Source organism: Panthera leo, chromosome E1 (assembly GCF_018350215.1).
Source record: "Panthera leo isolate Ple1 chromosome E1, P.leo_Ple1_pat1.1, whole genome shotgun sequence".
NCBI lineage: Eukaryota > Metazoa > Chordata > Mammalia > Carnivora > Felidae > Panthera > Panthera leo.
The window spans coordinates 13,288,301-13,313,063 of record NC_056692.1 but is presented as its reverse complement, the minus strand read 5'-3'; the positions used below and the strand labels follow the sequence as shown (position 1 = coordinate 13,313,063).

Sequence of the window (24,763 nt, the reverse complement as noted above, 5' to 3'; positions counted from 1 at the left end):
CGGAATTCCCTGCCCCCAGTTCCAGTGAAGGTGCTTCCAGACGTTCCCACAGAGGCAGCCCTGACCAGACAGCAACAGGCAGGCCTGGGAATAGCTGGGCTTCGTCTCAGAAGTGGACGGGGACCAAGCTAAGCCAGCCCGACGACCAGAGCTCTAGTTGTCATCCATCCCCAGATGTCCCTACCCCACGCCTCAGCGAAAACCCCTTATGAATTCCAGCACTTTATTTGGGCACAAGATGTCAGGTATGGGCAGCTTCATACTGCCCCATTTCCACAGGAACCAGAGCAATGCTTGTTCCCAGATGTGAATTAGTAAGCTAAATTCAGAAGTAGAATTGGCACCTCCAAACAGTAAGATAAAAATGCTTTTGTATCAAAGTTGTGATTAAAAAAATATAAAGTTAAACGCACAGGCATAGAGATGGCAATCCTCAGAACTGCCCTGAAATGTCAGCCTCAAATTTCGTCTAAGTCTCGTAAGCAGGTGAATCCTGGGGAGGTCAGCGCCCCTTGGGGAAATGGGGTGTAATGGGGTGAACTGTGAGCCTGCCTGGCTTCCACATGGGCAAACCTCTGTAGCACCTCTGGTAGTGTGTCGAGTCCCTGCCGGGGAAGGCAGGGAAAAACATGGGGCACGGTCACTGCAGAGCTGAGACACAGGGACAAGGCCAAGCCCTACAGTTGGGACTGAGTGTGGGAAAGGCCGGCCCCACCTGGCATCCTCCGACTTTGTGGTGGCTCTCATGAAGTGGGGCCTCTGCCCATCTGGTCACTGCTGAGGCCATGCAGCAGCAGAGTCTGCGGGCCAAACCTGTGGTCACTACAGACTGAATACAATTCAACTCCAGGCCCTTACTTTCCATCAGTGTCTGCAGGAGAGAGCTGGTCCCAGACGCTCAAGCCAGTGGTGGGAGAGGGGAAGGAAGGCCGAGTCAGGCCAGGGACAGGCCTCTGGGACCAGCTCTGGCCTTTCAGAGCTGGGGCCCAGCACACATCAGAAGCCAAGATGAGGGGCAAACAGAGCGTGGTGGCGTCAATGCAGGCAGGCAGGCACAAGTCAGGGACCGCAGCAGGCTGCTAGGACAGCATGGACTGCTGCACTGCCTTCTGCAGCGACTGCCGCGTCACCAGCAGACGCACCACCTCCTCCGAGCGCTTGGTGAGCCGCTTCCGGGCTTGGTCGTGCGTGACCATGGTCATGTCCCAGCCATTCACCTGGCCCAAGGAGAAAATAGAGCCTACCTCAGTTTTCTGCCCTCTCGGATCTGGAAGCAGGTTGGGTTTTGGGGTCCTGGGTCACCCAAGCAGGCTCCCAAGCTGATGTCTCTTGGCTGAGGGATCACCAAGTACCACAGTTGAGGCACACAGAGGAGAGAGCCAACTTCCTCTGGGGGCAACACCAGCAGGGGCTCCAAACAGTTTCAGGGAGCCTCCCAGGTGCCCCAGGAAGCAGGGGCAGCCCCCAACCCAAGTGCTTCAGACCCTGACCCAAGCGTTATTTTCCTCGTCTGGGACATGTGTTACCTGCATAATCTTGTCTCCAATCTGCAGCCCAGCAATTTCAGCAGGGCCTCCTTCAGATACCCGTGTGACATAAATGCCCTGGAAAGAGACAGCCTAGGTCATTAGACTGGTCCCTTACCCAGAAAGCAAAGCCCAACATGGCAAACTCCCAGCCAACTCTGCACAAGCCTGCCCCCAGCACAGGCTGTGCCAAGACAGCCTAGGGGAGAGCGGGGCTGCCCCACCATGCTCTGGCACCTCCTGCCGGCCTCTTCCTGTTCCTCCTGGACTCCTGAGTGAGTCTTCCTAGGGCTGGGAGGTCCACTCCCCCACCTCCATCCCTATGTATTCCCACCAGATCATTTCTTAAACCTTCTTAGGGAGGACTATTTGAAAGACAGAGGTCTGCTCCCTCCGTGAAGGCCCTGGAAGCAGAGACCCACCATCTCAGGCCTCTGAGCCCAATGGAGAGATCCCAGGCCCCTGGTCTCTCTCACCTTATCTGTCTTGTCTTCTGAGAAAGGATTCTGGGAGGGATCCTGGTCAATTCCACCTCCAATGCTGAAGCCCAGTATTAAATTCTCACCTTGACGCAGCTTGTGAATTTCAACTCTTTGCTGGCAAAGGGAAAAACATGTTGGAGGCAGGTGGGTATGTGGACAACAAATCTGATCTGTGTCCAGCAGTAGCCTCAGGCTGCTAAGCCAGCTCAGAGCCATGCCAAGGGGGTGGGGCCCAGGGCCCTCTTCAAGATTCCAGCTGGTCACCAGCCTGGGAGACGGGGGTGAGACTCAGAACTCAGCCACAACAATCCACCTACGCAAGCTGTCGGAGCCTTGTTCCCCTTCCTATTAGTCTCAGGCACCAACTTTAGTCAACATGCGCTTTAAGCCCCTCCTGGCCCAAGAGCCAGCATGCTATGGCTGCTATGGGTTGGGAGGGGAGAGGAAGGGGGCTATGTCCCAGGGGAAGGACCACACAGGGCAGAAGGGGTCAGGCCCTGTGGGGGGAGGGGGAGGGAATGTAGGTACCTTGCTGAGGCAGCTCATTGCTGAGCCAACGCTATCAAGGGCAAGACTGGAGATGCTCCAGAAAAGCAGAGAAGTTCAAACTTGCACAGAAAGGAGAGGAAGGGCTGTCCTGGCCAAGGGACAAGAGCATAGACTTGAAAGTGGTACAGATACATGTCCATGAGATGAGTGTACAGCATAGGTCTGGAACTGGGTGCTGAGGTAAGGCTGGGGCCAGATCAGAAAAGCTGCGGAGTGCGGGCCCAAGAGGCTAGCCCTGAAGGAAGGAGTTTCTCCCTAAGCCCCAGACCTTGCTGTTCATGCAGTGTAGGAGGCAGAAGAGGGTTCTAGGTCTGTGATCCCCAAACTGCCAAGCTCCTTTCAAAGCCCTCAGCAGGCACCCTTCAATCACCAAATAGTAGGGGTGGGACAAGATCACTGCCCGCCCCCGCCCCCTCCCCACCACTCCCCCTCACCCAAAGTTGAGTTCTAACAGGAAGGAAAAAAAACCAAAGTGACTTGATCTGGACGGAGGAAGGATCATTTGCAGCAGGCCTTGAAGGAGTGACAGGAGTCTGGACACCTGATTTTGATTCTGGGCCCACTAGGGCTCCCAGGAGTAAGGTTGGTCATGGTCAGGTTTGAGGCTAGAATGACCACTTGGGTAGTCAGGAGGGCAACGGGTGTATCCCAGAGGTGGGATGTGGAGGCCAGGGAACACGGCTACTTGGAAAATGAGGTCAACAGACTTGGGGACTGCCCATGGTGGAGAGGAGTCAAGGGAAACACGCAGCCACCTGGCCTGGCTGAACACAACCATCTCTCAGCTGGTGACCCTGAAGAAGCATTTTGGAGTTCCAGGAGCCACCCAGGCAAGTGTCCAGAAGGCAGAAGGACCTATGGAACCAGAGTTCAGAGGAGAAGCGAAAATGGTTTTAACATTCGCAAAATGGTAACTACATGGGAGGAAGCAGGAAGGAAGCCTCCTCTACCCCTTCCCCAATCCAAAACACAAGAGGGAGAGGCCAGACCCCCACCATGTTCAGACATGATCCTAGTGTTCCCAAGAATTGGAAGGTCATGGTCTTACAGTTTTGAGGAAGGCCTGCGGACCTGCCAGAATAGGAGAGAGGGGAAGCAGGAAGTATAACTAGGCCCACTAGACCTAGGTCCTTGTGCCCAAAAGTGTGAGCTCCTCCAGGCTTGCTCCCCCTCCTCCAAAACAGAACTTTGCACACCATTGACCCACCCTCAAGGTCAGAAGGGAGTACAGGCCCTTGGGCTGGAAGACAAGGCCCTGTCACTGACCCACTAGGTGAAGTCAGGAAGGTTACGGCCCCTTTCTGGTGCCTCCCGTACACCCCCTTTTTTCCATAAGAAGCAAACCTGGCCCCTTCTCTCTGAGGCAGCTAGGGATCTAGAAAGCCAAGGTTGGTGCGGCCAGGGTGAAGCTTAGGACAGCTGTCCCCAGATCCAGAAATGTACTTTCCCAGGCCACAGCTCGTTCTCTAAGCTCAAACTCACATGCCACCTTTATCAGCAGCTTCACACCCTGCCAACTTCTGACTGCAGGAGCTCCGCTGTACACCCATCTGAGATTCTGCAGCAAGTCCCATGGCCTCAGGACTGGGACTTCCATCTGACCCAATGCTGCCTGGCAGGCATTTCTTCTCAGAGATCTGGGTTTTTCCTGAGGACTTCCTTTAGGCGTGGACATGACTAGACTTCTCTCTGGGACTCAGTTTCCCCACCTCCGCCTTGGAGTGTGCCTCCAGGCTTCATTCAGCTTTGGCACTGGCTTCTGAGTCTAATGTCCCAGCCTGCCTTCTTCCCTCTGCCTAGTCTAATAGCATCTGGCACCCAAGACAAGGCAATGGGGTGGGGGGTTGGGGGGGGGGGGGCTGTAGGCAGGGCCCTGAGCTAGCCCGAAGTGCCAGGCGAGGAACCTGGACTTTGCCCCAGGGCTAGGGATCCGGGGAAAGTTTGGAGCAGGAGCGAGCCAACTGCATGAGCCTTCACTCTGGAGCGGGCGGCGGAAGGTCCGAACAAGCAAGCCTGGATGGGAAGGATACTGGGCTGCTACTCAGGCTCAGGCCATCTCCACCCCCCAAGTTTCCTTCTGGGCGGCGGCGTCGGCTGCAGCGGAGGAAGCACTTCCTCATTCCAGAGGCTGCGACTCACGGACGTCGGGCCCGGTGCCCGCCCCCCTCGGCTGCTCAGCTGGGGACTCAGGCCTGGGAAGGGGGCGCTCTCCCGGTATTCCCACAGCTGGGGACTTTCTCCTCAGTCCTTCCCGCAGGAAGGAGTCCGACGCAGCGGCGGTAATGTGCGGGGTCCGGCCTCGGTTCAGGGTCTTCAGGAGGCGCTTGGGTCCCAGCCATCTCTGTTGCCTGGCTGGGGAAGACCGCGGTCCCGCTCAGGCAGAGCCGGGACCAGAGCCCTGGCGCCGGTTTGCAAGAGCCCTGGGTTCAACGCTTTGTCAACCTGTCTGGGGCGTCAGTTTACCTATCTGCAAAGTGGGGACAAGCCAAGACGAGGAGGAGCCCGCGAGCGCACTCACCACCACAGCGGTGACCGGCTGGCCGGGGATGTAGGACATCTCGACCGCAATCTGGCAACCAAGCTCAGCTCAGTGAAGCCCGCAGCGAAAATCCCAGCGGCCGCGCCCTCCTTGGTTAACAAAGGCAACCCAACTCGGCCCGCCCCCTCATGAATAGTTAGCAGATCCCCAGCCAGTCACCGGTCGGAGCGCTGTTCAGCTTTCGGAGGTCCCTGTGCGTGCGCAGAAGGACGGGGAGGGGGTGGAGCGTGCTCGGGGAGCCCGCCGCGTACGCGTCAGGGGGCGGGAGCGAGGTTTTGGCGCATGCGCAACCTGGGTCCTCCCAGCAACCTCCAGCGCAAGATGGCGTGGGGAGGTTGTCTGCCGCTGGCCGTCTGAGGGAACGCTAAGTGTCTGTGTCCGCCGCCGTGTTGCAGGTACCTGGGCGAAACTGGGCAGGGCCGGTCCGAACCCTCAGCCTCCTCTGCGTCTCGCGAAGGTCCGAGATCCGCGAATGGTGGGAGGTCTTGGAAGTCCCGGGGGGGAGGGGCGGCGTGAGCGCAACTCGCCAGGCTCCCGGGGCCACTTGTAACTTGGTTCCCTCTGCAGCTCCGCGAGAAAGCAGAGGCTGAGCCCCGGCGGGTGCGATGGCCGCTGTGGTGGCCAAGCGGGAAGGGCCGCCGTTCATCAGCGAGGCAGCTGTGCGAGGCAACGCCGCTGTCCTGGATTACTGCCGGACCTCAGTGTCAGCGCTGTCGGGGGCCACGGCCGGCATCCTCGGCCTCACCGGCCTCTACGGCTTCATCTTCTACCTGCTTGCCTCCGTCCTGCTCTCCCTGCTCTTAATTCTCAAAGCGGGAAGGAGGTGGAACAAATACTTCAAATCACGAAGACCGCTCTTTACAGGAGGTCTCATCGGAGGCCTCTTCACCTACGTCCTGTTTTGGACATTCCTCTATGGCATGGTGCACGTCTACTGAATGGGGGCAGGGATGACTTTTTTAAAAAACCAGATTGGGAGGACTGTCGCCAGGATTTAACACCGTGTACACTTAGTTTTTAAATTGTTGAATTCGCTGCTTGTTCTGTAACGTTATAACTTATATCTGAAGACGAAGAGTCTGTAATATTCTTCAGATTAAATGAAGCGTGAGACACTTCGTGGAGTTTTTTGCCTACCTTAACTCATACCCCATGTGTGCCGTGGGTGCAAAATTGGAGAGCTGGGACTGGCTTCTGTAATTTCCCTGCATTTACACATAGGCCACCCAGAGAGGGCCAGTAGGGCCTAAATAAAAAGAAAACTTACTGTTAACATCCTGAGAAGTAATAACAGTTAATATTTATTGTGTTTTCTATATGCCAAGCGTTGTGCCTTGTACCTTTTACACCCATTATCTCGCTTAATTCTAGCAATATCCTTATGGGGTAGATACGTTATCCCTCGTTGATGAAGCTGGGGCTCTGGTTAAATATACCTCTGCCATTAGAGGCACAGCTAGAAAGAGGCAGAGCCAAATTTCAAATACAGGTCTTTTAATTCCTCTTGCTGTACTGGCGAGTGTACCTTTTCAGATTCCAGCCTTCCTTCCCAGTAACCACTGCTTTCAGGTATGAATGGTGCCATTTTAGTTCCATTTCACCTGGTTACAGCTGGCTGTCATTTCCATTTTAAATAAGTTCAAGCTCTTTTCTAGAATATGTCTAATGGAGATTAAACAGACAACATTGAAGCTAAACTTTGGGCTTGTTTAGAGTGTCTGTCTATATGCTAATCTACGATCCCTTCTTGTCGGGGTTGAGGGGTTACATCAGAATAAAGTGCATATACTTAATTGAGAAATATGTATTGCGTTAGAGTTATAGTAGCAAACGTGTTGCTCAAGGAATTTATAGTTAACTAGGAAGACCAGTATTACCTAATTTCACAAATATTTAAATTATGGTAAGTGCTGTGAAGAGAGCACATAGGAGCCCCAAACTGAGCTCAGGTTGGGGAGTGGGGATCAAGAAAGCCTTGAGGAGATAACATTACATTTGAGACCTCAGAGTTGAAGAACAGTGTTGAGGAACAAGGTTGAAGAGGCTTCTTGCAAGAAAGCACATGTGTGGGGGCCATTGGGCAGGAGGGAGTTTGACATGTATCTGGAGTTAGAGAAGAGGCCATGACCGGGACCTGGAAGGCTACGGTGGGGATTTTTTGGTCTTGGTCCTAAGAGCAGTTTGGGGGAGCCTTTGGAAGTTTTAGCCAGGAGTGATGTGACATTTGGATTTTCAAAAAAGATCAGCTTTAGATCAGAAGATGATCTGAGAGCTTGAGTCCAAGTCTCCTTTGACACATGGTGTATGGTCTATGGCCAATAACGTAAATGGATCTGGGACCCAGGCCTCCTGAATCCCATTTGGGGCTCTGGACCACATGCTTGCACATGAAGGGAAGAAGCCGGTGAGGCCACAGCTTTGCCTCCCCCTCCCAAAGACCTCTAAACCCTTTCTCAGACCCCGACTAAAGAGGCTCACATTCATGATTTGCATACTCCCCCTTCTTAAACTCCCCCGTCCCCTCAGGGCCTTCTCTGGAGAAGGGAAGATTCACTCCTGATGTGGAGTAAAGGGAGAGTCCTACTGGATATGGGGGCGGGTGAGGGGGTGGAATAAGTGAACTGATTCACTTAACTATTTCTCTATCTCTAGGCAGTTAAGGTTGTTTGAAATGTTAACTGTTAGAAAAAAAATACTGCAAAGAATATCAATGTCTGTATTGTTTTCAGGGAACTTAATAAGCTCCTAAAACAAGATAAAAGCTTGATTCCAAATGCTTTCCAGAGTTTTATCAAATTACACTCATTGAATGAAAATTACCAGTTTTATCAGTGCCTTCCTAGTCCTTTAATGTTTGCTCATTTAAAGAGTTTCCTTATTTCCATTTGAATTTCTTTGCAAGAGAATAAGGAACATAATATATTGCTTACTAATTGTTTGTGTCTGCCTCTTTAGGGCTCACTTTCTCCTTAACATTTTCCTCTAAAACACGGGGTGACTAAGACTTGAAGGGAAAAAAAAATCAAGACATGTTTACAGTTAAAACTTTTTATTGTTTTATAACCAAATAAAAATATCAGAATACATTTATGGGGCAGGTCTCAGATATTGGCTGCCATCTTTCCTCCTTTAATTCTGTGCACTGGCCTGAGGGGAAACAAAGAGCTGGGAGAAAGGTGTGCCTTTTGGAGACGGTGCTCTTGGGTCCACTGGAGAGTATGCTCTGAGAAAAGTTGTGTCATCTGGGTGGAGGGGAGTGGGTAGCAACCAGGTGGAGTCCTTTTCCGGACATGCAAGATGCCATTCCAAGTGGGGTGATTTAGGGACTCTGCAGGGCACTGTCGTCCATAGCTGGGGTGCTTAGACACCTGGAGGAAGTCATGTTCCCCCTTTACAACTGGTCCCCCAGTAGGGCAGCAAGCCACGGAGAAAGAGCTGATGGGATGGTGGCAAAAAGGCAGCCATGACTGGGCAGTCCTGGTGACCCCTGCATCAGGAGTAGAGGGCGCTTCGCTCTTTCATGGCTGGTCCTCTTGATGGCACATTGGTAGCACCCAGTTTTCAAATCCCGTTAGCCAGCATCATGGCACTCCCAAGGCATGGAATTAATCATTAGGAAACTACTAGGTAGATAGCTTTAGGCCACAGCCTGAATGTGAGCATAGGCGACGGTTCAGGTGATCCTGTAATGTCAGCACGGACAGGAGCTCTGTAGAGGCTGGCGTGCTCATCTACCTGGTGAGGCAACTGGTGTCCTGAGAGAAAGGGACTCTCCCAAACAGCTCGAGTTCCCACTTCACTTGCCATTTCAAAGCCAGTTTCTGTAAGATTTATGAACCTCCCATTCATGCACCAAGATTATGCAAAGAAAGAGGGGGTAGTGGGGAGCTGTGCAAAAGCAAGGAAACTGGCAGTGTGCAGCACTATCCAGAAGCTGTAATGGGGTCACTGGCTTTTCTGAGCACAGACCCATAACGTGTAGGGGAGGCCACCTGGAAAGCTTGGCTGGACTTGAAACCATTAGGTTAGGTCCTCTGTGGCAGTGAAGTTTAATGGGGCAGCCCTTAAGATTAAAGAGAGTTGATGGAAAGAAAGCCTCATAAAACCGGCTTCAGTCACACTATCTCCATCCAGCTCCTCAATTACTCCTCATGTCAAAGCATTTATTTTACACATGTGGTTCCCTTACCTGGAATGCTTCCCCCATCAACTAGACTGCTTTCAGATTTCGGCTTATATGTCACGTCCTGGGGGAAACCTCTGGCTACTCCACTGAAAATTCGGTCTGTGATTCTATGTGTGACCACTGATTAAGGCTCACCTCCTAGACTGTAAGCACTTGGGCAGGGACAGTTTCTGTGTTTCTCACAACTGTTACCAGATTTAGTCCATCACCTGACAACAGGTACTCAATAAATATTTACCAACTGAATGAAAACTGTAGGGAGACATTTTCATTCCAGTGTAAAACGAATAGTACAATTTCCCCCAGGTTATATGGCTGCCGCAAAGCAATTCCAAAAACAGGCTAAAAGAAATCAGACCAACTCCTAAGCAGTCATGACCCCTGCCCTTTCTGCTTCCTCCCAAATGTAAAAGTATATCAAATCCTAGGGTTTGCTTTAGTGAGGAAGTGAAACACCATAGTAGATCACCCAGATTTTTCACTTTCTATTCAGAGAGCAGGTGGGTTGTTGACAGGTTACCAGTCCAGAGTGAAGGAGCCACTTGCTCCAGAAGGAGCAAGCTTCCCGTTTCGGGGACCATGCCCTGCTCCAGTGGCAAAGCCTTTTGCAAGCCCCTCTGTCCCTCTCCAAAGGCCCCGGTCGGTGGAAGGATGCTTCCCGCCTCCTCTGTGTGCAGAGGAGAACCAAACCCTTCTGGCCTGAGGGAGGCCCAGAGAGAGCACTTCCAAAGAGGACACTCCTTAGCATCCGGGGAGCTGTGCAAACCAACCATGGAGCTTGCTGAGCCACAGGCAGCCCCACAGGCCTTTGCTACCGAGCAGACCAGACAACAATTAGTGATGAGCTATAGGTCTCTCCCCTTGGGTTTACACGAGGACTCCTCAGACGGTGGGAGAGGGAGAAGGGAGCTAGCCCGGTACTTCACTGTATTCCATCGTGTCCCTTCGTGACAGAGGAGACTTGATGGGACGTTGCAGCCATCAGGAAAAGTTCATTTGCTGAGCGAGGGCACAAGCAACCAAGCAGATTCTCAGCAAAACAGTAGAGCCTCTTGGCATCAGTAACGTCGCCTTGGGGAACAGGGGTGGGAGGCAGGCTTTTCACTGTCTATTCTTTTGTACCTTTTGTTTGGTTTTTGAATCATATAAGTATTATCTAGTCAAAATATTTTACTTTAAATGCATTGAGCATAATGTCACCTTCCCGGGGGTGGGGGTGGGGTGGAATCCTCTTGCTCTCAAAGTAGAATGTGTGTAAGTCTGACCTGAAATCCGCAGCGGCTGCCAAAGCTGGCCTTCTCCTCCCTCAGAACCAGGCGCTGCGTATCTCCTTAACCAGTGCTCTCACACGGGAACGTTCGTACAAATCACCCGAAGTCTTGTTGAAACACAGGTTCTGATTTCGGAGGACGACGGAGGGGGCAGAGACTGCCGTTCCAACAAGCTCCCAGGTGATGCTGATGCTGCTGGTCCACAGGCCACACCTCTGAGTGAGTAGCGAGGCTCTGCAGCCACTAAATGGGGGAAGCAGCATAGTTCAGCAGTGTGGGGCTGGGAAGGAGGAGGGTAGGGAGAGAGGCTGGGGTGAGGGGCGAGGGCCTCCCTGTTAACAACTGCTTCCACCTGCCAAGTGAGCTCCAACTATTCTTATCTCCTTAGCCCTTCAGACCCCGCCTATGAGGAGAAAGTGAGGGAAGGCGGGTAGGGACACTCAGCCCCACAGAACCACAAGGGAGAAACGACCCAGGCAGCTGGTCTCCCGTTTGGGGGAGACACTATGCCCAGAGCTTCCTGAGGCTAGGCAGGAGGACTGGAGCAGAAGCCTCCCTGCCTCCCCTTCCCCACCTTACCTGGAAACCCTCAGAGGCTGCCTCTCCCCTCAAGGGCTAGCTGCCTCTTTCCAGGCCCAGTCCTTCCCTGGTTGCTTCCTTGGCCACCTATTATTTTATCCCTGAGGGCAAGGCCAAACGTCCCCTTGGATGCCGGCCAAAGTCTTTCTCTGAGGAGCCATCATTCTCAACAGGGATTTGTGAAAGTCTCAGCTAGAGGCTGGAGGAAGGCCAGAGTGGCTGAGCCGGGCTGTGACGTCTGTTGGCTCTGGAAGGAATTACACGTGTGCTCCCCGCACCCGGGGGCCAGGTCAGCATCTCATTTAAGCATCTCTTGGATAGAGCACAGCCCACAGCACATAGCATTCACTGTGTGAATGAATGAATGAACGGAGTTCTCGGAAAAATGACAACATTCGAGTACCACTCAGGCCCCTGGCCTTCCCCACTTCCCTCTCCAAGTCCTCCTCTTCTAGATCCGAGCCATACTGGCCACTAGGAGGCTTCCCTCCCCTGACACACAACGAAAAGCTTGCAGTAAGATCCCAAGGTGCAGAAGAGATGGCTGTGACCGGAAGCACCTCTCCCACGCAAACACAAAGAGTTTTCAGAGCTGCAGGCGGTTCTGCCGCAACATCTTCACCAAATCTGCTCTCAGCGAACACCTCTGGCTATGCCTCCGCTGTCTGCAGGTTCTGTAGCTGCTCCACATTCACCTTTCCATTCCCCGGGTGGCCAGACCTGTGTGGGGGGAGTAGGGGGCACACAGAGGACAACTGGGGACCCTGTGAAGAGGGCAGGCCTCCCTAAGGGCAGACTCCACCCGCGGCAGCCTCTTGCTGGTGGCACTGCAGACAGAGAGTTCGCAGAGACGGGCAGACTGGCGGAGTCCCTGGCCACAGCCCAGGTCCGTGTAGGTGCTCGGGCCGGGGCCTCCGGAGCTGTACCAGCAATGAGCAGCTGCCCTGTGGTGGCACCCTGAGGGCACCGGGGCCTCCCAGAGCAACAGGCAAGGCTGGTCCCACAGCCAACACCAGCGGGGTGGTCATTCTTCCCTCTCACAGGCTGAGGAGCTCAGGGAGCACATTGGGAACTGGTGCTGGGACCCCAGCCTCCCTGCCTCCATGCCCCAGCCCCGTCTCTGTCTTCCTCACTTCTCTCCCTCCTTTGCCTGCCTCTCCTTCCCAGTCCATTTCTCACTCCTGCCCTGCACAGGCCCAGCTCCCCACTGGAAGCTGCCAGTCCCTGAGTCAACAAAGAACGAAAGCTGGGAACCAGAGGAAAGTCCCCCGGTCCGGGCCAGTAAATGGATATGGTTTACAAAAGGAGAGTTAGCAGCCCAGCCTGACTGAGCAAGAGGATCCCCTGTGTGCAGCCCCCAGTTGGGGAAATAAAGGGCGTTTACAGGCCCAAAACGGGCCACGTACCTGCTCAAGGACACACAGGCAGAAGGAGAGGCCTAAGGCCAGCCTCCTGACCCAGCCCAGGGCCGCCTCCTGCACCAGGCTGAGGTCGCATCTGCAGATACGGCCAGGCTCCCCAGGGAAGGGCAGCCTGCAGGCTCATCTGTCAACATACCACCACCCTCCTAAGGCGAGGGCAGCTCCAGAATTTCTGGAAGGCATCTGATGAGGAGTAGGGGAATGGGGGGCTTGATAAGGCAGAAAAGCATCATGGAGAAGAACTGGATTCTAGAGACACACTGACTAGGTTCAAATCCCAGCTCTGCCATTTATTAGCTGTGTGACTTGAGCAAGCCACAACCTTTCTTGCCTCGGTTTCCTCATTAGAACAGGGACTGTGAGTGTCCACCTCATTAAGTTGCTGAAATGGGTTCATACAAACAAAGAGCTCAGAGAGGAGAGGTGCCAGGCAGAGGAAGCCTGAGGAAATGACATCATACTCTTGTCTTAATTCTGGGATAGCACGGCAAGCAGACTGCTTTGTGGTAACTTAGGGGTGTTGAGGAAATAATGGGGATCACAAAGGAGCTAAAGCACCCCTGTCCCCCACAAAGTCCAGCTTGGGTGGGTGCTCCTGCGTCCCGGATGTCCTGCCTTGTGTCCAGGTCACCCTGGAGCAGGGAGGAGAGGAGAGGGCCAGGCCGTCTCTGTAAGGCTTGTTCTCGGGTCCTCAGCCCAGCAGCCCCTCACCTGGCAGGCAGCCATTCTCCTTCTGGCTGCCGCCTCCGTGCTGTGCCTCCAGCTGCTCGGCCAACCCAGGCCCCGCCGCCGCCTCCTCTGCCTCTGGGGTCCCGTCCTGTTGCGAGGACTCAGCCAGGACCCGTAGGACACTGGGCAGGACAGGACCCAGTTAACCCTGGCCTGCAGAGCCCAGCCCACCTTCCCCAGACTGGTGGGATGGGGACGTGGGGCAGGCCCTGTAGAGCCCCTCGCCCTGTGGGGGGCACCCCTCTTCCTCCAGCAGCTCAGCCAGGAGGCATGGGCAATGAGGGCTCCGTCTGCGACCAGGGTCAGGGCTGAGGGCTCAGCCTGCATCAGGGCTGGGTTCAGTCCAGGCAAGTGATGTGGGCTGACCCTCCACCTGCTGTCCCAGGCTGCGGTGGGGTGGAGGGAGTGCCCAGGTGCCCATCTGGAGCCCACCATCTGCAATTGCCCATTCTGATCCCAGCTCCTCCAGAATGGCTGGGTCAGAACCCCTTTCCCCTTCCAGTATGCCCACAGACATCAGGATTTCCCACTCATACTATGTTCTGCTGCTGTGAATACACGCATACACACCACCATGCTCAGGGCCCGAGAGAGCCTGGAAATGGCCCCCACAGGAAAAAACAAGAAATCTATCGTTTTCTTCCGTTACCACTCCAGCTACCCTCAACCCCAGCCAACCAGGACTACAAGTCCAAGAATCCTAAAACATAAGTGCTAGCATGCTCACGGAGAGAGAAACTGAGGCCCAAGGAGGCCTCGGACTTGTCTGAAGTCACATGGCAGATAGCGGCAGAGTCAGGCCTGGAAACCACGTCCCCTGCCCATGGCCTCTGCAGGCCTTTTCTTCTGCCAGCTGCTCTGAGGCTGTATCCAGCTCTGTAAAGCATGTTCTCAGAACATTCCACCTTCCGCGGCCCTTCCAGGGGAGCTCCCAATGGCCCTGCCGCCACACACCAAGCATTACCATCCAACCAGGGTAAAGTTTCTAGGCCAGGGAGGGGAGCTCTGATCAAGGGGGCCCCCACAAAGGTCCCCCCAGGCTGCAGGGGAAGAAGCATAACTGACCTCACTTCCTCGTACTTCTTGTCTCGGTAAAAGTGGCTCTTCTTGATTAAGTAGATAAGTACCAAGTCACAGAAGAAAGCCCCCTGCAGCAAAAGAGTTAGGGTTCCTGACTCAGAATCCTAGGTTTCCAGAAAGCACCCTGCCATTTGACACACAGTACCTTCCGTCGGACCCTATAACGACCCCTAAAGAGCACCATTATCCCCAATCAATAGATAGGAAACTGGGCTCAGAAAGAGGCACCTTTGTCCAAGGCCACAAAGTTTGTCCGTGGTACAGCCAAAGTTAGCCCAGAGTTAGCAGATGGACTCCATCTGCTCTATCAGGCCAGGCACCCCTGCGTTGCCCTGACCCCATCCAATCATGTCTTCAACAAATGTCTACTGAGCACAGGCATTGCAGAGGGAGCAAAGGAAATTCCAGAGGGCCCGTGTTGCAAAAGCAAGAGACACTTCTGGAGATGGGGATGGGGACATGGGGACCAGCCTGAAAATTTTCTTATAATGCCTTTGAGGCCTTGGTCTTAATCCCTCAGGGGGAGGCCTTGAATAGGGGCAGACACAGAACTGTGGCATTCTAGAAATTTCTAACTTTCTTTCTGGTAGTCAGTGTGAGAGACGGGTTGGAGAGGATCTGAAGAACAAGAACGACAGGGGTGTCAGGGATGGGGCGAACGACAGGATGAGGTTGAGGACGGAGCTAACTCAGGGGAACCCACCCACACCTGTTCACAGGGGCTTCGGACCAGAGTGCATGGTGCACACACCCATCTCGTCCACCAGAGGGCCACTCCAGCCCATCACGGAGGGGATGAAGCAGGGGGGTGGGCCAAGGGAGACCTAGGCCTCTGACAGGGCACTGCACAACTCTTCCCCCGCCCCTGCCCAGATGCCCCAAATGTTATTTATCAACTTCTCCTTCCACAGAGAACACTCCACCCAACCCAGCCTCCGCCACCACCTTTCCCATTACCTTGATTTCACAGGTATGTACCCCATGCCCTCGTGTTCCGATTTACCCACATCATAAGAAAGTAATGACTGACAGTGGCCCCTCTCTAAGAAAGTTACATAAGCAAACACAGGATTCCCTAACAATGGTTGTTTGCAGTGAAGAGGAATCCTTTGGGGCTCACTGTCACCCACCACCTCTCAGGAGAACAGCCTTGCTGAATCCTGTGACTTGTTGATACTGTTACACGGTTTTCCTGGCCTCAATAAAAAGTCCATCCTAGGTCCTGCCAGAGGCCTCCAGTGGGGCCAAGAGGACGAGGCTGCCGGAAACCCTGGCAAGGAGCTTGCCAGGATGGGCAGGGGCCACCCACGGACAGCTCCCATGTCTTTAAAAAAAACTTCCAGAAGAAAAAAGGGGCATGACAAGAGATTCGGGGGAAAGCATTGCCCACCCTCCAGCAACTACTTTCCCTCCTGTGCGTCCCTCTGGGCCCAGCTGGACAGATCTGAGGAAGGACCACAGCCTGACTCCCTCGATGCTCATCTTTTTAGCCCCCGGATTTCCAACCGGGGGTGATTTTGTTCCCCGGGGGACATGTGGCAATTTCTGGAGACATTTCTGGCTTTCACAAGGGGGAGAGAAAGCACTGTGGGCATCTAGCGGGGAGGTAGTGCGATGCTGTTAATCATCTCACAGCACACAGGGTGGCCCCACACAGAAGAGCATTAGCAGTAGGGCCACAGCTGAGCAGCCCTGCATATAGCTGGATCCTGCTTCTTTTTAGCAGCAGTGGAGATGAAGCTTAGACGTTCAGGGTTGACCCAGGATCCCAGAGAACCCCAGCCCCGCCCCCAGCTCCAGAGCTCCAGGCAGATACCTCTCTGGCTCTGGAAAGAGAAAGTCAGTCAGTCAGTCACTGCCACCTGGGGGCTGTTGGCAGGTTTCAAGTCCCAGAAAGCCCTCTTTACCCGCATCCCACTGACCTCGCCCGTTCTTATTCTTTCTGAAGCATAAGGACAGCACCTCTGGAGCAGTGTCCCCCTCCCCGGCCAGTGCTCAGAGGGTGAAGGTGAGGGGAAGGAGGTACTCACAGCACCCATGAGCGCCACCCCAGAGCCAATGTTGATGATTGTGGGGATGATGTTGAACTTCCCTGCCTGTAGCACAGAGAAACACAGCAGGGTGAACAAGGAAGGGCGGACAGCGAGATTCCTAGGTACTCCCAACATGCCCCACTCCAGACCTGCCCGGCCTCAGGATGGGAGATACACCCACACACCTTGCCATTCACCATCACATCAAAGCGGATCCCATAGGCCTTCATGAGGGTGCGGAACTCCACTCCAGCTCCATCTCGGTAATATTTGGCAAACCTAGGGGAGACATGGCCCAGGGGAGACCTTCTGTGCTTGGCAACACATACCAGGCCGCTTTGGAGATTTATGAGCACCCCCGGGGAGGTTGGAGACCCTCTTGCTAACGTTATGGTAAAGACTCATCCAGATCTTTGAAATCCTTACAGACATCCCCCAAGAGGCAAGGGCTTTCCCACGACACACTGGGCCAACCGAGGGCCACTAAAGCACTGATGGAAGTGACCGAGCTAAGAAGCTAAGCCTCAGCTTCCTGGCGAACCCACAGGGTGACAGGAACTTCTCTCCTCTCCCAGTGATGCTCCCAGCTGGCACCCCTCACCTCTCCTCAGCTCCTTCTCCCTACACCTCCCACTCTGACAACCTCCCCCGAGTAAGGGGTGTCATAGTGCTGGCACCCAGAAAAGGACAAAATGTGGCCAGGATCACAAGACAGCAAGTCTAGCCCCAGTTACCTGAAGTTGTACCCAGAGGAGATTGAGTTTTCTGAAAATTTGTTGTCCAGACGGCTAAAAGAATAGCGAGGGTTGCATTCAGAAGAAGCTTTATCAAGATCACAATCCCATTCAATCTGAATTCCTATCACACCACCCTTGATGAAGAAGAGACAAGAATTAGTGCACAGAACTTTGTGGAGATGGGCAGAAGTCACAGACCGGCTCTTCACCGAGAGCTGGACAAGACGGGGAAAGTGCTCAGGCCACGGGTCAGCCCCGCCGGTGCATCCTCCCAGGAGGAAGGCAGAAGCTCCAGGTCCCTTTGGAGAGGCTGAGAAAAGCACTTTGTGACAGCCCCCACCCCCCAAGTCCCCTGTTTCATGCTTCCAAGGAGAAGGGAACTACTGGAGCCAGCACCTTACATGAGAGCCAGACGCACCAGTGGGGCTCCTTCGGGCTCAGTTTCAACTGATGCCCCCAAGGACTACGAACCAAACAGCAGGTGCTCGCTGTGCGTTTCACTGAGTGCCTGGGTTCTGACAGGCTGTGCGTCAGAGCTAATCCTGAAGACAGTGAGTCCCTGGGGCAGGGGACTCTGCACTACTACCCAACCCCAGGGGTCCCCCTCCTCACCACCCTCTTCCTGGGCCCAGGCCCAGAGCTCTTGGGCCCGCAAGCCCCCAGGCAGGGCTCCTGAGTGCACGCTACCCACCTGCAGGGCTATCTCCTGGAAGTTGCTCCCTGTCCAGCTGACCACAGACCCCAGTCGGAAGATGGGGCAGTAGGGGTTCTCGGGGCCAAAGTGACAGGACTTCAGGAAAGCCTTGTCTTTGGTGTCCAGCACATTGGTCCTGGATGGAGGCCACGAACAGACAGTGAAATGAAGCCGAGACTGGCTGTTCCCAGGCCAGACACAGCCTGACTGACGCAGGAGTCCCAGGGCCTTTACTTGGTCCAGGCTGAGTCCCCGACTTCAGCCCCTACTCAAGTCCTGGCTACTCCCCCTCAGCACCCTCCTCCATTCAAGGACAGAACGCCCCTCCCACAGCAGAGGGGAGGCGTGCCCCAGCATCACCCAGTGGTTCGTTCACATGCAGATGTCGCACACGCCCATGCACACGGGCCCACGCACAGTGAACAAGGAGGCAGGCCCTAGATCCCCAGGAACCAAGTCCCACATACTTGGAGAAGTTGAATTTGGGGAAACGGATGAAGTTCTTTATGTAAATGGTGAAGTCTTCAGCCTTGCCCAGGAGTGGCTTCCTGCAAATCAAGCCAGGACAGTCTGTCCAGGAGGCCCTGGCCCTGCTCCCTCTATACATCCCCCCAGGCCTGTGGCACGGCTGAAGCCTGCTTGCTCCCTGGGTCCCCTGGAGCCTTTGCCGAGGACCACCAATTTGTTCATGTTGGGGTGATCATCAGGCCTTTGTGGGGCATCCTCAGAAAAAGGATCTCAGAGTACACATGTCTCCACCATCAGGCTGAGACCCGCTCACTGCCCGGGTAGTTTTTCAGGGTCCCCAGGCCATAGCCACTCACTCTGGCCTGGACTTTGTCTCCACTGGGCACCAGGCGAAGATCTCGCAGGTGCCCCTTTGCATGTTCCCCACCCGAAGGCAGCGGCCAGTCCGCACTCCTGCGAGATTGGGACAGGAACAATGCTATAAGCCTCCTGGCTCCAATCTCCCCGCTTTGCTCCCAAACCCGCCATTCCAGGCCTCACCATTTCCAGCCACAACGGGCTCCCCAGGAGGGCAGTCACTGTCTCTGTAACACAAGGCATCCGGAATGCTTTCACTCTGCCGGAAGAGAAGGGGCACCTGGCTGGGCGTTCCCCTGCAGGGGCTCCAGTTCATAACCAAGGCCCCACCCCAGGTGTTGGGATGGGGGTTCCTCCCCTGAGTGGGGCCACACACACCCTGGGAAACCTGCTTCTCTCCCCCCAAGCGATGCAGGTCTGTGCTCCAGTGTACATATCCTCCGGGCATTGGAAGGGGGCAGAAACCCCTACTTCAGGAGAAGGGTAGACCCCAACCACTGATGGAGGCTCACCCCCCCCACCCCCAGCTTTCTGCACCAAATCAAACCTCAGCACAGGTTTTCTGCTGCTGGTTGGGGGTCACGATCAAGTTGGTGATGACAAAGAAGACGTTCTCTCCCTGAGAAGCCAGAGAGGGGTTGAGGGACATCCTCTTACCCTCTCGGGGACCCTCCTTCCCAGGATTCCTGGCAGGGGTTGTTGAGGACAATGGGGCCACAAAATCAGTGGATCCCACCCATTTGCCCACTGACTCTGAAGTCCTTGAGTAGATGTCCTTCGATAGGTCCCTTTCAGGCCCACAACCCCAAACTGGCCCCATCCACGGATCCCTATTCTGACCTCAGCCCCTGGGATCTAAGCCCAGATCTAGGAGAAGAGGTACTGACAGGGTGGCCAAGGCCCTGGCCCGGGCCAGTTGTGAATAGGCCAGGGAGCCATTCCCAAGGGCAGCAGCTAATGTATGGGAGCAGTTCTCTGTGCCAGGCCACCTGACTCACACTGATCTGGAACTCCTTGGGGCCCCATTTGGTCTCTACAGGCTCAGGGTTTGTTGGGAAGGGAGCGGTCCCATAGGTGCAGTCAAGGAGGACAAGGGGTTGGTGTTGGGGGAAGGATCTGTGCAGGGTCTCCATCTGCAAACCCTGGCAGCTGTCCCGGGCCAAGGGAGAAAATCGATGAAGTCCCTGGGTACCTCAGCAGCTTCCTATGTGACCCACCCCGAGCCAAGCCCTACTAGCTGAGGTCCCAGTGCTGGGTGGGGCTCAGACCTGGGGTGGGATGACGTAGTCCGCAACATCCCAAAGTCGCTCTCCGAGCTCAGAGGTGTTGGTGAAGGTCACACCCTTGACTTTCGTGATGATACTGCTCTGCAGGGAGGTGTCGGTGTCTTGGTAACCCTTCTTCACCAGGAACACCCACCTGTGGGAAGAGGGCCCGGCAGGTGGGCATCAGCGTCACTGCTACCCTCTGGGAATTTTCCCCGGGGTATTCACCTTTCCCCAGCTCCTGAGCAGGGGCCACGACGGCACTGCTGCCTGAGACCCGGTCCTGCAAGCAGCAGAGGCGACAAGCAACCCCGAGAGCAGGAAGATGGCTGCCCTCAGGGGCTAAGGCCTTGAAGCTGGCCCAGGCTGTGCCAGCCCGCTCACCCCTGCGCTGGTGATGTGACCTCGGGAGGGCCGATGAACTCCGGGGGTCAGCACAGGGACAACAGTGCCTCCCTCCAGGGGTGTGAGGACAGTTAAAGGAAATGGGGCACAACCTGAAACTAATCATGAGGACACCTCAGACAAATCCAACCTGGGGCATTCTACAAAACAAGAGTACAAAATCCTATACTCTTTGACACCCAAAACACATGCAATGAAAGAAAAAATAGATGAGTGGGACTTCACCAACATTAAAAACTTTTGTGCATCAAAGGACACTGTCGAGCAAATGAAAAGATAACCCACAGAAGGGGAGAAATATTTGCGAATCAGATAGCTGGTCAGGGTCTGGTACCCAGAACATATAAAGAACTCTTACAACTCAGCAATAAAAAACACAAATAACCCAGTTAAAAAAAAAAAAGGAAAATAACGAGTGTTGGTGAGGCTGCAGAGAAACGGGTACCTGCCACAGTACAGCTGCTGTGGCAAAGTCTGACCATTCCTCAAAAGGTAATGATCTGTCCTCGCAACTTCACTCCAAAATATACACCCCAGAGAACTGGAAACCCACGTGCACACAAAAACTTGCACACGAATGGTCTCGGCAATGTTGTCTGTGACAGCCAAAAGGGAGAAACAACCCAAATGTCTGTCCACACAGAACAGATAAACAAAATGCGGTTTATCCATACAGTGGGATCGTGTTCAGCCATAAAAGGAATGAATGACTGATATACGCGACAGCATAGGTAAACCTTGGAAACATTCTGTTAAGTGAAGTAAGGGAGAATGCCAACCCACTGCTAGCAGTTAGTTACGGGTTTCCTCCTGGGGTGATGGAAAGGTTCTGAAACAAGATAGCGGTGACAGTTGTAAACATGGTGAGTATTCTAAAAGCCACTGAATCGGATAATTTTAAATGCTTGAAACGGTGCGTTACATACTATGTGAATTTTACTTCAATTTAAAAACTGTAATAAAGTAAAAATCCTGCACTCTTCAAAAAACATCAGTGTCATGAAATACAAAGACAGTCTCAGGTACAATTACAGATTAAAGGAGACTAAGGAGATAAAACAAATGAATGCAAGGCAGGATTTGATTTTTTTTTTTTTTTTTTTTTTGTTATTAAAGGTAATTATTAGGGGTGCCTGGGTGGCTCAGTCGGTTGAGCGTCCAACTTCAGCTCAGGTCATGATCTCGCGGTCTGTGAGTTCGAGCCCTGCGTCGGGTCTGTGCTGACAGCTCGGAGCCTGGAGGCTGCCTGGGATTCTGTGTCTCCCTCTCTCTGCCGCTCCCCCACTCATGCTCGCTCTCTCTCTCTCTCTCTCTCTCTGTCAAAAATAAACTTAATAAAAACTTTTTTTTAATAAAAAATAAATAAAGGTAATTATTGGAACCATTTACAAAAGGTCTGTAGGTTAGAAAATAATATTGATTCAATGTTAATTATCTAATTTCCGTAGCTGTACTTGGTTAAATAAGAGAATTCCTTGGTTTTAAGAAATACACACCAAAGTATTTAGTGGTAAAGGGGCATAATGTCTGCAACTTCCTCTTAAACAGAAAAAATTGCATATATACACACACATCACATGTGTGGAGAGAAAAAGGGAAAAGGACAACACAAACGTAGTAAAATGTTAACATCTGAGCAATCTAGGTGAAGGACGTTTCAAAAAGTTTATGCTACTCTTGTAACCTTTCTGTAAATCTAAAATTATTTCAAAATATCAAAAAAAATTTTGTTTTTTCAATGAGATGGCACATGTAAATTGCTTAGCACAGTGCCTGCCAGGCCAGGGAAGAGCTCAATAAATACAATTCATCAACTTACTGATGACATGACAGTTAAGGTTAGAGACTATACCAGCTTGACCGCTTGGGAAAGTTGGGAGGCCAGGAGAGGGCAGGAAGCTGCCTGCCTAAGGTCATGCAGGAGTAATGGGGGATGGCCTTCACTTCCCATGATGCCAGTAAGGGTTCTTTGCATAGCAGGTGCCAACCAAAATGTGCCCACCCTCTTCATCTCTGGAGGCAGACCTGCTATGCCCTAAGCCCTAGATTCTCCTTGTCTCCAAGGAACCCTGAGAGGGCTGGGACAGTGAGCCAACATTAGTAGGCACAAACTGGGCCCAGCCTGGACAGAAACATTGAGCAAATTCTCAGGGAACAACACTCATTCATTCACTCATTCATTCATTCATTTCACACCTACTTCCTAGCAGTTAGGTGATGCCAGGCCCTGCCTGCCTTCATAGTGTCTCCAGAATGGACGGGAGTCAGGCATTAAGCAAACGATCCCTGTGGAATGCATCAGTTATTTGAGAACGTGGGTCTGAAGCATGAGCGGGCGCTAACCAAGGAGAGGCGTAAAGGCGCACGTGGCTGAGGAACAGCGTGTCCAAAGGCCCTCAGGTGGGAGGCATGCAGGTGCCTTGGGATGAAGCTCCACGGGCAGTTGGGGCAGTGGGGGCATTTGGCCTCCTAGTGAGGTCAGGGTGGCGCTCCCAGGAGGAGCATCTGTTCCTCCCCCAGTCAGGAAATAGTAGGGACTCAACAGCATTTACTGAAGCAGCAAAAGAGGCACACCAGCCTCCCAGACATCTGGTATCATTTCCTCCCTCCACCTGTTCTCTCCCTCCTTGGGGGCGAGGGTACTGAACAGTGCCTGGCCCAGCAACTCCAAGGAGCTGCCCCCTCTGCCCATGGTGCCAGCTCCCGCCAGGTGGGAGGGGGGAAAGGTAGAGGCAGAAGGTCCGGCTGGGTGCCCGGTAGAGGGCCTCAGGGCAGGACCCCCAGCGGGACACCAGAGAGGCCGCCTGCCGGGGGTGTGCTGAGTTGACCAGAAGGGAGTGCTGGGACATACCAGGCTGCTGAGTTGTCCCGGCCAGGAGCTTGCCACTGAGCTCAGTGATTATAAATAACCCACCCGGTGCCTGGGCCTGCACCAAAGAGACCAGGGAGGCTCCCAGAGAGACAGCTGGAGCCAGGCCCCTGCGTCTTTGCCCCTTTCGAGTGGCCCCGACCCCAGGGCCCCGGCCCAGAGGAAGGAGCTGCCCACGGAGAGGCTGATAAATGAAGGAACGCAGATTTCCCTGCCCGCATCTCATCACCTCCAGAGCCGGTGGGGGAAGAGGGCTCTCTCCTTACCTGCCACCCTTAGACCTAAGAGCCCCTGGCCGAGCCCGAGGAACGCTCGTCCAGGTTCCAGGTCCCAGGTCCCTGGAGGGGGCAGCCGCGGCCCCGCGCCTCCCCCACCCCCCCGACAGCCCCCGGAGAACTCACACCACCAGGTAGGTCAGGATGGAGACCTGCAGCAGCCGGTAGAGCAGGCCCACCTTCTTGTTCTTGGCGATGACATATTTCTCGGTCTTGTAGTCCAACAGCGACTGGGAGAGCCCCTTGCAGCCCGCCTGCCCCATGGCGCTGCCTCACCTGCGCCTGCGGCCCGGGCCTCCGCTCGGGTGCCGCATGGGAGTCGCCTCTCGCCGCTGCTCCCCGCGGGTCCTAGGAGGCTCGGCACTGCGGCTCCCGAGGGCGCGACTCCAAGCAGCGGGGTCGCCGGCCGGGCGTGCAGGGCGAGGAGCGCGCGGGGGCACCGGCCGCTGCGGGCGAGGCTGCGGAAGCCGCGGCCGGGGCCCGGGGGGTGGGGGTGGGGTGGGGGTGGGAATGGGGACGGGGGCGGCGCCGGGCCGCGACCTTGCTGCCACCTCGCCCTCTTCCTCCTCTGCTGACGGCGACACCCCGACCATCTGCCGGGCCACCGGCCGGCGAGGGCACTCCTGAGGCGCAGGACCGCACGTGCGGCGCAGGAAATCGGAAATCCGGCGCTGCAGGGGCGAGGAGAGGAGAGTAGGCAGGGCCGCTTTTCAAACCCACCTTTCTCTACTCCCAAAGAAATCCCAGGGGGCGTTGAATAGATGGAATAGATAGGGAAACTGAGGCCAGGGGAGGAGGGACCTACAGCGCAGGAAGTGAGGAGGGGTTGAAAAAAAGTTGGAGGCAAACACACCAGGTTTCTTGATTTTTCCTGCTCTCTGGGGAACCTTGATTCTCACCACTCAGGCTGAAAACACTGAAGACAGGCCCGACCCACGGCTCCCGTGTCCTCTGTGTTTAAGTGGGTGTTCCTGCTGCCGCAGCTGCCTCTCTTTTAAAACCCCACGTTCCCAGGGGGTCAGTTGGCAAGCAGGCCCCAGCCAGCGCCCACAGCATGAACTCCCCACCACATCTAGGACAGACGGATGGGCTGGGGGTGTGGAGATGCAGGCAACCGAGACCTAGGATCATAAAATATGCCAGGGGGGTGTTCAGACCAACTGTTTGAAAGGTTCCCCAAAGCAAGAGATGGGCCTAGTCTAGGGTGCTAACCCTGCACCCCTCTTCACAAGAGGTGAAATGAAATGAGAGGGTGTGAGCCCTGGGATGAAGGAGGGCATGTCCGAGATCAGTTTTAG

The 24,763-nt window shown here is 54.4% G+C and overlaps 3 protein-coding genes across 8 annotated transcripts; 1 reads left to right on the top strand and 2 right to left on the bottom strand.

Annotated features, from left to right (window-relative positions):
* Positions 1-202: 202 nt before the first annotated feature.
* Positions 203-5,260, bottom strand: TAX1BP3 (Tax1 binding protein 3). Its single transcript, XM_042917366.1, has 4 exons — positions 5,076-5,260; positions 2,003-2,122; positions 1,527-1,604; positions 203-1,217 (listed from the first exon to the last, which is right to left on the bottom strand). The coding sequence occupies exons 1-4, from the start codon at positions 5,112-5,114 to the stop codon at positions 1,080-1,082; spliced, it is 375 nt and encodes a 124-aa protein (XP_042773300.1). The 5' UTR covers positions 5,115-5,260; the 3' UTR covers positions 203-1,079.
* Positions 5,261-5,364: 104 nt separating this feature from the next.
* Positions 5,365-6,214, top strand: EMC6 (ER membrane protein complex subunit 6). The gene is made up of 2 exons (XM_042917367.1): positions 5,365-5,491; positions 5,664-6,214. The coding sequence occupies exon 2, from the start codon at positions 5,702-5,704 to the stop codon at positions 6,032-6,034; it is 333 nt and encodes a 110-aa protein (XP_042773301.1). The 5' UTR covers positions 5,365-5,491; positions 5,664-5,701; the 3' UTR covers positions 6,035-6,214.
* Positions 6,215-8,031: 1,817 nt separating this feature from the next.
* P2RX5 (purinergic receptor P2X 5) lies at positions 8,032-23,892 on the bottom strand. Of its 6 annotated transcripts, none has more exons than XR_006196762.1 (13): positions 23,592-23,890; positions 19,920-20,070; positions 19,199-19,270; positions 18,835-18,910; positions 18,651-18,747; positions 18,294-18,374; positions 17,824-17,962; positions 17,130-17,266; positions 16,581-16,674; positions 16,393-16,458; positions 14,348-14,430; positions 10,548-11,852; positions 8,032-10,353 (listed from the first exon to the last, which is right to left on the bottom strand). XR_006196762.1 is itself a non-coding variant. In XM_042917355.1 (12 exons), the coding sequence occupies exons 1-12, from the start codon at positions 23,726-23,728 to the stop codon at positions 11,783-11,785; spliced, it is 1,203 nt and encodes a 400-aa protein (XP_042773289.1). In that variant the 5' UTR covers positions 23,729-23,890; the 3' UTR covers positions 8,032-11,782. The 6 variants fall into 6 exon arrangements, 4 of the variants coding, with proteins under 4 accessions (XP_042773289.1, XP_042773287.1, XP_042773290.1 ...); XR_006196761.1 differs by having other exon boundaries at positions 8,032-10,796; positions 11,133-11,852; XM_042917355.1 differs by having other exon boundaries at positions 8,032-11,852.
* Between the last annotated feature and the right edge of the window lie 871 nt (positions 23,893-24,763).

Coding starts and splice junctions, on each gene's coding strand:
- TAX1BP3 (XM_042917366.1), bottom strand. CDS start 5,114: ATGTCCTACATCCCCGGCCAGCCGGTCACCGCTGTGGTG. Junction 2,123..5,075: donor AGCCGGTCACCGCTGTGGTG/GTGAGTGCGCTC, acceptor TCCCTTTGCCAG/CAAAGAGTTGAAATTCACAA. Junction 1,605..2,002: donor CAGAAGACAAGACAGATAAG/GTGAGAGAGACC, acceptor GTCTCTTTCCAG/GGCATTTATGTCACACGGGT.
- EMC6 (XM_042917367.1), top strand. CDS start 5,702: ATGGCCGCTGTGGTGGCCAAGCGGGAAGGGCCGCCGTTCATCAGCGAG.
- P2RX5 (XM_042917353.1), bottom strand. CDS start 23,728: ATGGGGCAGGCGGGCTGCAAGGGGCTCTCCCAGTCGCTGTTGGACTAC. Junction 18,375..18,650: donor GAGACAAAGTCCAGGCCAGA/GTGAGTGGCTAT, acceptor CTTGATTTGCAG/GAAGCCACTCCTGGGCAAGG. Junction 14,431..16,392: donor GGGTGGCGCTCATGGGTGCT/GTGAGTACCTCC, acceptor CTTTTGCTGCAG/GGGGCTTTCTTCTGTGACTT.